This window comes from Pteropus vampyrus, unplaced genomic scaffold (genome assembly GCF_000151845.1).
Source record: "Pteropus vampyrus isolate Shadow unplaced genomic scaffold, Pvam_2.0 Scaffold7, whole genome shotgun sequence".
Taxonomy (NCBI): domain Eukaryota; kingdom Metazoa; phylum Chordata; class Mammalia; order Chiroptera; family Pteropodidae; genus Pteropus; species Pteropus vampyrus.
Window position 1 is genome coordinate 9,767,073 of NW_011888788.1, and position 14,208 is coordinate 9,781,280.

At 34.8% G+C, this 14,208-nt stretch overlaps 1 protein-coding gene across 10 annotated transcripts in view; it reads left to right on the forward strand.

Annotated features, from left to right (window-relative positions):
- NDUFAF5 (NADH:ubiquinone oxidoreductase complex assembly factor 5) overlaps window positions 1-14,208 on the forward strand; it is a 33,990-nt gene that overhangs the window by 3,399 nt on the left and 16,383 nt on the right. For 6 of the 10 annotated variants that reach the window (XR_896486.2, XR_002783137.1, XR_002783140.1 and 3 more), the window contains 5 exons: window positions 1,534-1,597; window positions 5,927-5,974; window positions 7,266-7,369; window positions 10,256-10,295; window positions 13,090-13,287. Coding sequence is in view for 7 of the 10 variants with exons in the window: in XM_023537455.1 (XP_023393223.1) it covers window positions 1,534-1,597; window positions 5,927-5,974; window positions 7,266-7,369; window positions 10,256-10,295; window positions 13,090-13,287 (454 nt within the window). In the remaining 3 variants the exon portion in view is untranslated. Of the gene's footprint in view, window positions 1-1,533; window positions 1,598-2,368; window positions 4,916-5,926; window positions 5,975-7,265; window positions 7,370-10,255; window positions 10,296-13,089; window positions 13,302-14,208 lie in introns of those variants that run through there. The other 4 variants (XM_023537456.1, XM_011370331.2, XM_023537463.1 and 1 more) reach the window with 4 other exon arrangements.

Here is a 14,208-nt window from a genome sequence, read left to right on the forward strand (position 1 = left end):
AAAAAAAGCTTTATTGTTGCAAATAATCACTCCCATTTCATCTGTTTTATTAGTTCCATTATTTTAATGATCTGAAAAATAGTTAATTCTCTAAACTGTATTCATTTATCTGCATTTGAGGCCATTTGTGATTTAATAAAAGAAACATTAAATTTTCTAAATCAGTTTGGATTTTACAGTGTTTTTATATCATAGTATTGAACAAGTCTCTGGAGAGACACGTGATTATCACTAAAAGCATGTCTTAAACTAATATTAATTCTTTGGAATTAAATGATTAAAAATAACGATCTAAATGTCCTAGCACTAACATTCTGTTACTAGAAAGAGTAGTTTATAATTGTCAGCACTGATCTTTTGATGCTTTTAAAGTACTAAACCCACAGATTATTAAATGTCCTATTTGTGGCTTAATACTGTTTTAATTAGTGATAAGAATTTATAACTAACTTTTATTGAGCATTTGTGCTGTGCTAAATACATGCACTGTCTCATAAAATTTTCACACCAACCCAGAGGGAAGTAATAACTTCTATTTTATAGATGAGGAAACTGAAAATCCACCGAGATTAAATCACTTGTCTGGTACAGAGCCAGTAAATTGCAGGCCCAGAATTCTAACTCATGTCTTCTTAACTGCAAAGCCTGTGTACTTCACTGTGCCTGTGTTCACAATCAAGATAGAGGACATTAGGTAAAGAAACCGTTCTTTGTCACCAGTGGTTCTCAAACTGTGCACTGTATTCTATATTTTCGACATAGGCTCTTAACAGAAATTGAAAAGGGACTCTTGGTTTCAATAGGAAAAATATTATCAGTGGATAAAATTTTAAGTTTTTTATTTACAAGTTTTTCATAAACCTATAGCCTACAATTAGATGTGTGTACCGATTTAGTATGACACAATATATTTAGAGGAGACAGCATAGCATAGAGGATAATAGTTCTCGTACAGGATTCAAACTGACTGAATTCAAGTTCTGATTGCTACTTTTTAGTTGAATGACCTTTAGGTGATTTATTTAACTCCTAGCACTTAGCATACTGCTTTGAACCTGGTAAGATTGCAGTAAAAGTTAGCTGTTACTTAGTTGGTGTTTTGTTTTGTTTTGATTTTAGTTTAACATTGATACATCATGATATTTCACATGATTTCTAAGTCATCTGCTGCTTCAACAAATTGGAGAAATAGAGATAATTAGTAAAGTTTCTTGCTAATTTACATTAACTTTTTTCATTCTTTATCTGGATATATTATCAAATTAAAATACCCCCACGGAATCTTCTTTGCATTCATGTCATGGAGCAACCATATGAAAAGACGATTGATTGTGAGGTCCTGTGAGTGGCTGGACCAGGTGAACTTGCTCTGTCCAGTATGTTTTCTGGGAGTTAGAGCTTGCAAACAAGGCAGAAAAGGCAGATAATATAACTTTTTGAAAGTTGCATTCACTTTCAAATTAGTATCTTACTTAACTATTCTATGGACAGTACTATTACAAACAAAACGTAACTTCTGTGTCTGTTTTTTAGAAATTTCCCCCTTGCTTTGGATGTTGGTTGTGGAAGAGGTTACATAGCACAACATTTGAATAAGGTATATTTACTCTATGATTTAATTTATTTTGAGAAATAAAATTGCCTCATTTTAAGGTAAGAAATTCCTAATCATATTTGGATTATATCAGAATTGCTAAGTTTTTTTTTTAAGTGGTTGAACCAGTGGTTATTTTGTGTCCTTCCTCACAAAAAGACTTCCTTAAAATCTTTTCTCTTTACATGGAATCTATTTTATACAGTGTTCCTAGTGATAGTTTCTTTAAATCTACATATGAGTTACCAGAGAAAGAGAGGAGAGGGGAGGGAAGGAGGAGTAAAAGAGGTCAAACGTAGCGACAGAAAGAAATGTAACTATGGTTGGTGAACACACAATGTAATATATATGACATATTGTTGAATTGTATACTTGAAACTTATTGGATTTTGTTGATCAATGTCACCCCAATAATTTTAATAATAATTAAAAAACTAGATAAGATACATTGCTCTTTATTCCTACTTTGTTCATATGTCTTTAATAATTCACAATAAAATCAGATGTTCATTTAGAAAATGTGATTAAGCTAATTTTTCTTTGCTAGGAATAAACAGTAATTTCAGTGTGATTAATTATAAGTAGCCTTTATATTATGCTTATATCATTTTATTTTGCATTTTCTAATTTAGACCATAAAGATATTCATTTATTGTATTAGCACACAGAGTAAAGTGAGGTTTCTATATAAAATCTACATTAAAAAAACATGCTCTTGGGTCTGGGCTCGGGGTGGGGTGTGTGTGTGTGTGTGTGTGTGTGTGTGTGTGGCTCACAAAACACTGTATTTGATATTAGTAAATGCCATAAAAATGGTATAGTTATTTAACTGCAACAGTATTTAAGGGAGTGAAAAACTCAGTAGGAGTTCATGTGGTCAAAGGCTTCTGAAAAGACACAGAATCCTATCTGGGATTTGAAAGAAACTGAATTGGTATTTCATAGGCAATGGATGTAAGGGCATGGCAGATGAAAAGGCACAGAGGTAGAATGCTGTAGGATGTGGTATAATGATGTAAAAGGCAGATTAATTTGAGGATGGTATACAAGAAAGATTGAAGAAGGGAGATGACGAAACAGTCAGATTGTGTTAAGCAGTGCAGGCAGTGTGGAGAGGTAAAGACCTGCCACCTATATGGAGGAAGCAATATATAAAGCAAGGGATATATGAGAGATACCTATTAGAATCCACAGAACGTCATAACTGATCAGATGTAGTGAGCACGGCAAATCAGTTCTTCTAGTTGCTCAAGGCAAAAAACTTATTTATTGATTCCTCTTGTGTTGTCCCCTCCTACATCGAATCCCTTAACAAATCTAACTTGGATTTCACAATATATCTATACTTCTACCACTTCTTACCACTTTCCTATTACCATATTGGTCAATATTGTAGTAGCCTCCTTATTGGCTTCTTCCTTCTACCCTTGCCCTTGCCCATTCTCATAGCAAAGTAATCCTTTTAAATAACAAGTCAGTTCATTGTTAGTTCTCTGCTCAGAACTGTTGGCTTCTCATCTAACTTAGTAATAATACAGAATCTTTATCTATAAGGCCCTCAGTGATTTGGCTCTCCATCATGTCTGTGACCTTGTCTCTTTCCCCTCACTCCTCACTTTTCAGCAACTGGCCTCATTGCTCTTTCTCAAACTGGCCAGGGCTTTGCATTGTGCTTGTTGTCCTCTATGCTCTTCCTCACAATATTTGTGTGGCTTCCTTCCTCACCTCTCTCAGTTCTTTGCTCAAATGACCCCTCATCAAAGATCCATCCCTTCCTTGCCTGTGCTGTAAAATAGGGCCCCCATTCTCCACTGACTAGTTGCTTTATTGGTTTCCATAACATTTATTAGCACCTGACGTATGTTTGTTTATTTGGTGCCTCTTTTACTGGGGTATAAGTTCCATAGACTTGCTCATTTTGTTCATCCCTAAATTTCCATCACCTAGAACACACAATAAAGATTCATTAAATGCTTATTGCATGAATAAATGCAAGATAACTTTGAAGTTATGACTTCAGTAACTAGAAAAAGTCGGATGCAATGGGGTAAGGAGCAAGGGGTATTCCTATTCTAGGTATATTGAATTTCAGGTGATCATGGAATGTATTAGTGTTACTATCCAGCAGGTAGTTGGAAATGTGGAATAGGAATTGAGGTGTTGAGGTGAGGAGGATTGACATGGGATTCAATATTCAGCTCTGCCACTTGCCTTCTATGTATACTTAGACCAGTTACCCAACTTCTCTAGGTCTCATTTTTCGTAAAACATGAGCAATAATGTATCTCCACATGTTGGCAAGAGATTAAGTGAGACAAGTTAAGTTTGGCAAAGTGGAGGCTATTGTTTTGATTTGGAAGCCTTTGTCAGAGGTGGCAATTGAAGCCATAGGAATATGTAAGCTCTCTGGGGCAAGAATTTAGAAAGGAACCTTCACAGTTGTATTGAGGGGTGAGAGAGTGAGGAGGAGCCAACAAGGATGCCAGGAATAGCAAGTTTAATGGAAAGGGTCTTAATAAAGTATCTTTTGATTGTAAGAAGCAGAAATCTACTGAAGCCAGTTGAAATACAGGGACATTTATTACTTAGAGCTTTTTATGTCACAGACAGGTATGACAAGGGATGGGGACTTTGAAATGTCAGCATGAAGGCCCTTTTGTTCATGTGTAATCTGAGATTATGTAATTGCTGCATGATTTCCTTCTTTCTTATTTTTCCCTGCAGATAATCTCTGATGTTCATCAGTGGATGTGGCCCCAATATGAGTAACCTGTACCCTCTGGTGTGCTGAAGCTAGCTCATACCAGCACATGAGAGCTGACTATTAGCATTTCCCAAATCTGTGTTCAGTGACATCATGTTGATAGCTTGAAATCAGCCATTGTGGGAATGTTTTCACCACAGAAATTGGCAAATGCTACAAGCAGTCTCTTACCAAAAGCCACTTATTAAATATTTACCAGAACTCACTGCCTCCACCGTGAAGTCTACATACTATTCCAACTCTGGAGACTTCTTCCTCATCTCTGAGTCTCTTCATTTAAATGTTCTAGTTAGTGACAGAGATAGGTAGTCTGATTGGCCTAAGTTTTACTCCTTGTACTGGTGTACTAGAGCTGGCTTGTGAGAGCCAAATGTGCACATCTCTTCCTAACTATACATTTAGCAACATCTTGTTGGCATGAAATCTGCCATTTTTGGAGTAGTTACACTATGGAAACTGGCAAACACTACAACTCAGGGCACTTTTTTTTTTTTCAGAGCTTGTAATCAAATATTTACCTGCACACCAGTTGCCTTCATGTAATCATCAGTGGCCAGGTAATGGTAGGGTAACCTTTCCAAGTTGTGGGCAGGGAAGTTCTTTAAAAAGGGGTATAGATGAAGTAGAAAGGATTGGCTTCTCTAGCTGAGGAGGGGGACCAGAGTAGAAACTACTGAAGTTTCTAGGAGACCATCAACAGTGCTGTGCTTCAGAGAGGTCAAATGAAGTAGGACTGAAAGTAGACAGACTGTAGTTGGTGATTAAGTTACTAGTAATCTTCATAAATAGTTTTAGTAGAGCAAGGAAAGTGGAAATCTATTACCAAGAATTGAGGAAAAAGATTGAAGTAGAGTTGTAGATTACAAACAGAACAACTAGAAGGTGGTTAGAGGAGATTTTTCAAGAATGGGCATCATATACCTGTTATAAGGTGAGAATAGACACAGAAGACAGATTGAAGATTGGTAGAGACGATGATGGAGGGAGCAGGACCCTGGAGAAAAGGAGAGCCTAGGAGTCAGTATTAATCTGGGAAATAATTATTATTGTACCCTTTCCTCTTGGAAGGAAGAGAGAATAAGTGAAACAGAGGGAAAATAAAACTACTTAGTCCCCCCGCCCCCCACCAAGTATCTGTGTTTGTTAAGTATTTCTTTACTCTTTGTAAACTCTTTGAATAGAAAACTAAAAGGCAGGAAAACCATTCCAAGTCTTGTGGCACAAGACTGGGGACTAGCTCTCAGCAAATTATCCTTTGGAAAAGTTAATATATAAGCCTTAACCCAGTGGAGTAAATTTAAGGATGTTGATTATTCACACCTGTGTTCTCTATTTTAGTAAGTGTAGTTAAATATATTAACTATAAGGTTGGCTGCATATATTTAAGTCTGTGTAACTTAATATGTATTATTAAAGGTATTTGTGTACCCTACTCGTTTTATACAGAAGAATACTCTCACTAAGCTGAAAATTAATCCGCAACTATCACATTAGCAATTTCGACATTTGATTTGTTTTATTACTGGATTTTTGTTTTTGTATTATCTGATCAGCTTTATTTTTTGCAGGAAACTGTTGGGAAGTTTTTTCAAGCAGACATAGCAGAAAATGCTTTGGTAGGTAGACTTTTAACACTATTGGTTTCTTATCTCCTTGTTTGATTTTTAGTTCTTTATAACACACATGAAAAAGAATTAAACAATACAGGAAATAGGAAGGAAAAATCACCCCTAGTCCCACCTGTCAGAGACATCTACTGGTGACATTTTGGTCTCTACCTTTGCAGATTTATAACTATATCCCCAACCTACAGATTTTATGCAAATGGTATTATGCAAACATGCCATGTTTTTCACAGAATAGGGCATTCTTTTATATCAATGAATGACACACATATATTCTATCTTTTTAAATGGCTATATAGTATTCCAATATATGAATATTCCATGATTGTTTTTATATAAATTTGTGTTAAAGGGCATTTATATGATGATAAATATCATCATATAAAGCAAATTTGTGTTTCATTTATTTTTCTCCTTGGGAATAAATTCCTAATAATGGAATTTATGGATTCCAGACTTATCTTGAAAGATTGAATTTTAACAAGAAAGTACTTTTTTCTCTTTTTCTTTGGCATCATTGGGCCAGTTGTTTTGTCTTCTGTCAATCTGATAGGCAGAAAGTAGAATCTCGTTATTTTTACTTGCATTTCTTTCATTACTGGTGTAACCAAATAACTGTTGATGTCTTTTGGCTACTCATATTTGGTTATTGGTATTTTTTAATTTGTGAATTTTATAGGTAATTTTGTGATGTGCCTATACTTTGTCTTTTATCTACTTTAGCCTTGGCATGTTTTTATTCTAAATGGTTTGTAAGAGCTTATTTTGTAGGGATATTAACAAATCATCATATATATTGTGAATATTTTCCTAAGTGTGTTGTTTACATTATTTATTGCTTTTTAGAAGTTTTTTTTTATTTATCAAATATATCAAATTTTTTACAGTTTCTGGCTTTTGAGTCATGTTTACATAGGCATTTTCATCAATGAATATAAAAATGTTCACTCATATTTTCATCTAGTAATTTTATGGCTTCATTTATTCCACTGAAACTTTTAGCTTTCTGAGATTTGTTTTCGTGTGAGATAGGTATGCCTGTTTATGTTTTTCCAACAAGCTGGCCAGTTTTTCTGGATGATTTTAAGTGTCATTTACGAAATATTTTTTGAGTGCCTTCTCTGTGACTACCTTTTTTTTTGGCGCGGGGTGGGGAGGCAGATGGAGGGAGGAATAGAAACTGCCAAGTAAATATAACATTGACTTAAGTTTAACACAATGATTGTGTTAATTGAGATTTTATATAAATGTATTTTTGAACTTCTGTTTTTTTAACCATTAGAAGAATACCTTAGAAATGGAAATTCCTACTGTCAGTGTTTTAGCTGATGAAGAATTCCTCCCTTTCAGAGAAAATACATTTGACCTGGTGGTTAGCAGTTTAAGGTTGGTAATCCATTTGTACTTTTAAAAAATAAATGTTATAAATACATAATTTATGCTATAAAGTTTTAATATTATAAGGTAAAAAAATGGAGCAGATTCTTAATACCTTTTTTTTTTCAGCCAGTTTCCTTGGTTTATAAGCTGTAAGATTTCTTTGGTAAAGAATTATGGATTACATGCTCCCTAGTGGAGATAATATGTTATAGTACCTAAACGTTTTTTTCCCCAACTTTTCTCAATTTGCTAAAGCTCATTTGTGATAGAAGGATTTTCTTCCCTGATGTAACTTAGTATTTTGGAATTGATGTTGATGGGGGTGGGAGTTTAAAAGCATATGCTGATTCCAATATTCAAAATGTTAGAGCATCCTTATAAACACATTCTGGTAAATAAGGAAAAGCTAGCATTTCCTTCAGTTTTAATTCTTTTCCACAGAAATGTAGTCCTTAAGGTTATTCTTTTTCCCTTTGTGCTTTCTACCACGTCCCTCTACATTTATTGCATAAGCATGTATTATAAATATTTATTGAATAATGATATGTCAAGCACTGAGCAAGATGCTTTGGAGGAATACATAAAGGAATTCAGACAAGAATTCTGTCCTCAAAGAACTAGTGTGTAATAGAGAAAATAAAATATTCTATATGGTACTTTATTTCTCCGGACTTATTATTATCAGATTTTCTTTCACAGATTCAACATGCTCAGTACAACCTTTTTGATACCTGTTTTTAGAGTGACCAATTGTCATGGTTTGTCAGTGCTAGCACTAAAAGGTCTGTGTCCCAAGAAACCCCTCAGTCCCAGGCAGATTGGGAAAGTTGGTCACCCTTGCTGTTTTCTTCAGTGAGTTTGTAAATCCTGCCCTGCTTTTTGAGGTGTGCTGAACAAATTTAGAAGAGTGTTCACAATCTATTGCTGAACCATTTTGAAAAGTATTCAGAATCCGTCATGAAATATAAAACATTACAGAGCCTTGGTATAAAGGAAAGAACCTTGGGCAGGGAGTCAGAATCCAAGTTTTAACTTTAGCTCATCTGCTTGTTATTTGCAATTAACTAATTCTGTTGCTTTCAGTTTCACAAGTGTGATAGAGCCTATAATATGATCTCTTTAATTTTTAAAGTATCTAATAATTGTTAGAAAACATCATGAAAGATAAATATAGGCTAATACAGTATGGTTTGAAATGGGTATTTAGTGCTGTTCTGGAAGTCAGCATTAGAGGATGCCATCTCTATCAGCAAAGTGTGACTCTATTCCACGGAGACTGTGAATTTTTGCTGTCATATAACACCATGCACTGTGAGAGGGCAAATAGAATCAAAAGACAATGCAAGAAGTTTCTTCAGTTAAGTTTTCAGTATATAGAACTCTGGATTTGTTTGTTTTCTTTTTTGATCTTAAAAACCTGGGGTGTTAATTTATCAGAAAACTCACTTAGCTAAATTTTTGATGACTAAAACTGTTTACTTTAGGAAAATTATAGGTCTTATTGTAAATTTTTTTCCTGGGAAAGTAAGACTCAGAATACTGTATATCTCTAGCTTAATTGATTTAATTGATGACCTTCCTTGAACATGTCAGATGCTTATTTTTACTACTTTCTTCACATAAGTTCTCAGAATATCACTGTTTAGATGAGGTGCTGGACAGGAATGTCTTTTATTTTTTTCCCAGCTTTATTGAATTATTATTAATATATAGCATATGTAAGTTTAAGGTGTACAATGTGATGATCAGATACATGTATATATTGCAAAAGGATTACCACAATAATGTTAGTTAACATTACCATCCCATCACATAATGGCAATTTTTTGTATGTATGTGTGTGATAATAACATCTAAGATCTACTCTTCTAAAGACCTTCAAGTGTATAATATAGTGTTAATTATAGTCACCATTCTGTGTATTAGATTCCCAAATTTTATTTATCTTACACCTGGGAGTTTATACCCTTTGATCAGCATCTCCCTGTCTCCCTCGACCTCCAGCTCCTGGCACGCACCATTCTACTCTCTGTTTCTATGAGTTTGGCTTTTTAGATTCTGCACATAAGTGTGAACATACAGTATTTCTTTCTTTGTCTGACTTATTTCACTTGGCATAACGCCCTCAAGGTCCCTCCATATTGTCCCCAAAAGGCAGGAGTTCCTCCTTTTTTATTGCTGAGTAATATTCTATTGATACCATATCTTTTTTATCCATTCATCCATTGATGGACACTTAGGTTGTTTCTATATCTTGGCTATTGTGAATAATGCTGCACTGACATGGGGACACAGATGCCTCTTCAAAATAATGTTTTTGTTTCTTTCGGATAAATACCTAGAAGTGCGATTGCTGGGTTATATGGTAGTTCAATTTTTAATTTTTTAAGGAACTTCCATACTGTTTTCTATGGGGGCTGTACTAGTTTATATTCCCACCAACAGAGGTTCCCTTTACTCCATATCTTTGCCAGTATTTCTTGCCTTTTTGATAATAACTATCCTAATAGGTATAAGGTTATATCTTATTGTGGTTTTGATTTGCATTTCCCTAATGATTAGTGATGTCGAGCATCTTTTCATGTACCTGCTGGCCATTTATATGTTTTTTTGGAAAAATTGACTTTTACTTTATTCAGAGAAGAATAATGGACAGATAATCATATCAGCAAAGTAAAATACTGTCACATTTTCTAGTGTGACAGAAAGAAGGCAGGTTTTCCCCTAGGAATACTTTTTATTTTAAAACTTTTATGCAAACAATCGGTGAATTTTGATATGCAATTTCAGACTTGAAATTAATACCTTTTTGTGGCTTATCGTTATACTTGAGATAATTATACTAATTTATTATTTGAATTAAGCTAGAATAACTGTGTTTTCATATTTTAGTTTGCACTGGGTGAATGACCTTCCTAGAGCACTTCAACAGGTAAGAAACGTAATGTTAATTCTAATAGCCTCTGTTATTTTACTTATTATTAGAAACTCAAAGATGTTTCTGTCTCCACATAGAAACTTATAGATGTTTTCCATTAAATACTTCTAACATTGGAAAAGGAAGCAAATGAAATAATATGTGTGGGCTGGATATACTTGGTACCCTTTGGCATATTAAGTATGTTGGATGATTTCCCCTCTCCCTGGGAATTCAAGAAATCTAATTATGGAGATGTTTTAAATAATTATGAAAACTTTAGTAACTTGTACAAAATAATATTGATATCATTAGATATTTTCTGAGTGTGTTTCTTTTCCTCCTGAATTACCTCTAAATGTTTTGTAGGTGGAAAACTATTTGTTTATATTTGCATCTTTCCCATGCCTTATACTTAGAGAGTGCTAGGTAAATGTTTATTGGTTGATATTTATTAGTGAACAAATGAGTGGTAGGTAAAAAGCATTGTATTCAGAGGAGAGAAGAAGATCACTGTGGCTTTTGGCTGCCAAGAAAGATTCAAGAGGAAGGAATTACTTAAACAGGGCCTTAGAGCATAGGTCAGATCTGGAATGGGAGGGCCTTAGAGCATAGGTCAGATCTGGAATGGGAAGACAGAATCAGGGTAGGTAGGAGGGATAAGAGCCTCAGGAGCACGAAAGGACAAAGAGGAATTCTGTTTGGAGAATCAGCATAACGTTGGGAGATGAAGTATATTGGGACTCCCAGTTTCAGAAGACTTTGGTGACAGATTAAGGAATTTGCAGTTTATTCTTTATACAGTTCAGAGCCATTGGAGAATTTTGAAGAGGAAAGCGACGTGATTAAAAAGCTACAGGATGGGCAGGATGATAACTACCATAGCTTAGGTATATAATATTTGCCAATCACTATGGTTTGTTTTATATATATGTTAAATAACTCTGCAAGATATTTTCATTTTGCTGATTAGAAAGCTGATGCCAGAAGTTGATTAAACTGAAGAGAGATGGTTTCAGTGGTCTAGACATGAAATAAACTAAACCTAGTTGCCAATTGTAAGAGTTAAAAGGAAGAGAGAGGTATTAAGGACTCAGCAAAGGAAGAATCAACAGTTTGGTGGTTGGGTAGATCTGAAGATCAAAGAGGGAGGAGTCAAAGCTCATCTTAAAATTTTGAGTCTGGATGTCTGGGAGAATAATTAGTAAAAGTAGAGGAAAGAATGGTAATCAGATAAAGGAAATAAAAAACAATAATTAACAGAAATATGGCAATTGGTAAGGGGAATTTGAGAATAAGAATTGCACGTGTGCTGGAAGTGTTTGGGGGTGAGTTTGCCAAGAGATAAATGTCCATAGTTGACTGTTGCGAAGATGTCCAGACAAAAAATAAAGATCGGAAAATCATCCTTGTGAAATTCATGGGAATTGATAAGCCTTCTGAGGTAGAGAAAAGCTGCAGAGAACTGAGGACTGAATCTTAGGTACTTGCTATATTAGAGTTTGGTGGCTAGAGAAGGAAGTAACATAAAGGGGCAGAAGGAACTAAGGATTTTATAGTTGGTTTGTTTATATACTGTTTTGTAATTGCTTCATATTTTGTAATAAAGACATTTTTACATTTTGTAATATAAAGATATTTTATAATATACAAATATTTTGTAATATATAATTAAATAATATATTTAATATAAATTCCAGATGGATATTTTGATTAGTAGAGCCTGCTAATTTAGGTCCTGGTTTACTGCAGAATCCATCCTTTGCTGTAACATTTCTTATTGTTGAAAATAGCCAGAGTCAAAACTAGTAATAGATTATAGTTTTAAGAGAGTCAGTGAGCAAACATTTGTGATTCTGGAATACACTCTAGCCTCTATTTTGCTTAAGTTATCAATTAAAAAGTGTTTCTGTTTTCAAGTTAGAAAATAAGTTAGTTACTTCTTACAGAAAACTAATGTGTTTCTAGGTTAATGTCATGAATCATAATGGTTTCTCTACAAATTAGCTTTTTCTGCATATCAAGCCACCCCAACTCAGTGGTTTAAAATAACAATTCTCTTAGCTTATGATTTTGTGGATTAGGAGTTTGGGTTGGATTTAGGAAATTCTTCTGGTTCTGACTGTGCTCACCTGTGTGTCTGATCCACTGCTAGATTGTTTTGGAGCTTGCTGGTCAAGGATGGCTTCAGGTGAGATGCCTAGCTGATCTCTGCTTCTCATGACCCTCATCCTTTACCAGCCTAGCTTATCACAGCATGTTGGCCAGACTGGACTCCCAAAAGAGCAGGTGGAAGCATGCAAGGCCATTTGAGACCTTGGCTTGACACTGATGCACTGTCACTTGCACTTCATTCCTTTGGCCAGAGCAAGTCACAAGGCCAGCCCAGATTCAAGGAGAGGGGAAATAGACAACATCTCTTGATGGGAGTTATAACGAAGTGTCATTTCAAAGGACATAGATATAGGGAGAATTGTGATTTTTGCAATCTACAACACTGTAATTTTTTTTCTTTCAGTACTTTTCTGATTGTAAAGTTGTATCTATTGTTAGAAAATTTAAATATATACAACATTTTATACATAATAATACTATCGTTGCATGTATTGTCTATCTTTTCAACAATATTATACAATGCCTTTCTGACAGTTGTTGCCTTAGGTGTTACTTATTAAATTATCTGATTATTAATTTGACAAAATAAGAATGGTAATCTTAAAATATTGATTTAGACACCATCTGTTTATTCTTTTAACATTTATACATATATAAAATTTTGAATAGTTTTGTTGTCTTGTATTTATTACAGATTCATTATGTTTTAAAACCAGATGGAGTTTTTATTGGTGCAATGTTTGGAGGTGACACACTCTATGAACTTCGGTGTTCATTACAGTTAGCAGAAACGGAAAGGGAAGGAGGATTTTCTCCACACATTTCCCCTTTTACTGCTGTCAATGACCTGGGACATCTGCTTGGGAGAGCTGGCTTTAACACACTGACCGTGGTAACTATCAAGAGTTGAGTAACCCATTAATTACACAGTTCAGAAACAACTTCTCATCGTAAAGATAGAAAACTGTAGGTATTGATTCTATTATGTGAAGATTTTGGCACTTCCTCTCTCTGTGTCTCTCTCTCTTTCTCTCTTTTTTAAATTTAGTTTGTATAAACACACCTTGGTTGACAGAAGTGTAAAATTTTTAGTATTTTTTACCTGAATAAATAGTTCAAAAATAATGTACCTCAGTTAACAGGGAACTATTTTCTAAGACATACAACTCCATCAGAATCTTCAAATTCAGAGTTAGGCGTAATATGAGAATTAGAGCAGTCCAGATGATCTGGAAAGGGGGATGTACAGGAACTTTTACAGTACTACTTCTACCATCAGTTGTCAATTGAATAGTACCACATGAAGCAGAAATGAGAGAACGTGCATTTACAAGGCCTGGGGTTAGGTTAGGGTCAGAGAAGTTTGGACTGGGGGCTGTATTCCATTAGGGCTGGAGAGATTTGGAAAGAGGACCCAGCGGCCGCCAGGGCAGAAGCAGCATGGAGTCAGCATGGTACAATGATGGTACAAGGCATTGGTTTCTGACAGGTCTAATTTGGATCCTTATCTTGCCCTTTACTAGTGAAGGGAATTTAGGGGATTTACTTTACCTTTCTGAGCATTCTTTTTTTTTTTTTTTGCAAATGTTACTCACCTCAGATGGCTGTTTGGATTAAATAAGATAAAAAGTATGAAATGCCGGCACCTTGGTAGATGCTCTACAAATATTAGCTCCTGCCTTCCTCTCTCCCCCTTACTCTACTCCTAGCACTTTCAAGGCCAAGGCTTCCAAGAGGAAGTCATCTGAAGAGACAATGATTATCCCCTTCCAACTCCTTTCAACAGCAAAGTAATTCTAAAGGATGCCCGTTA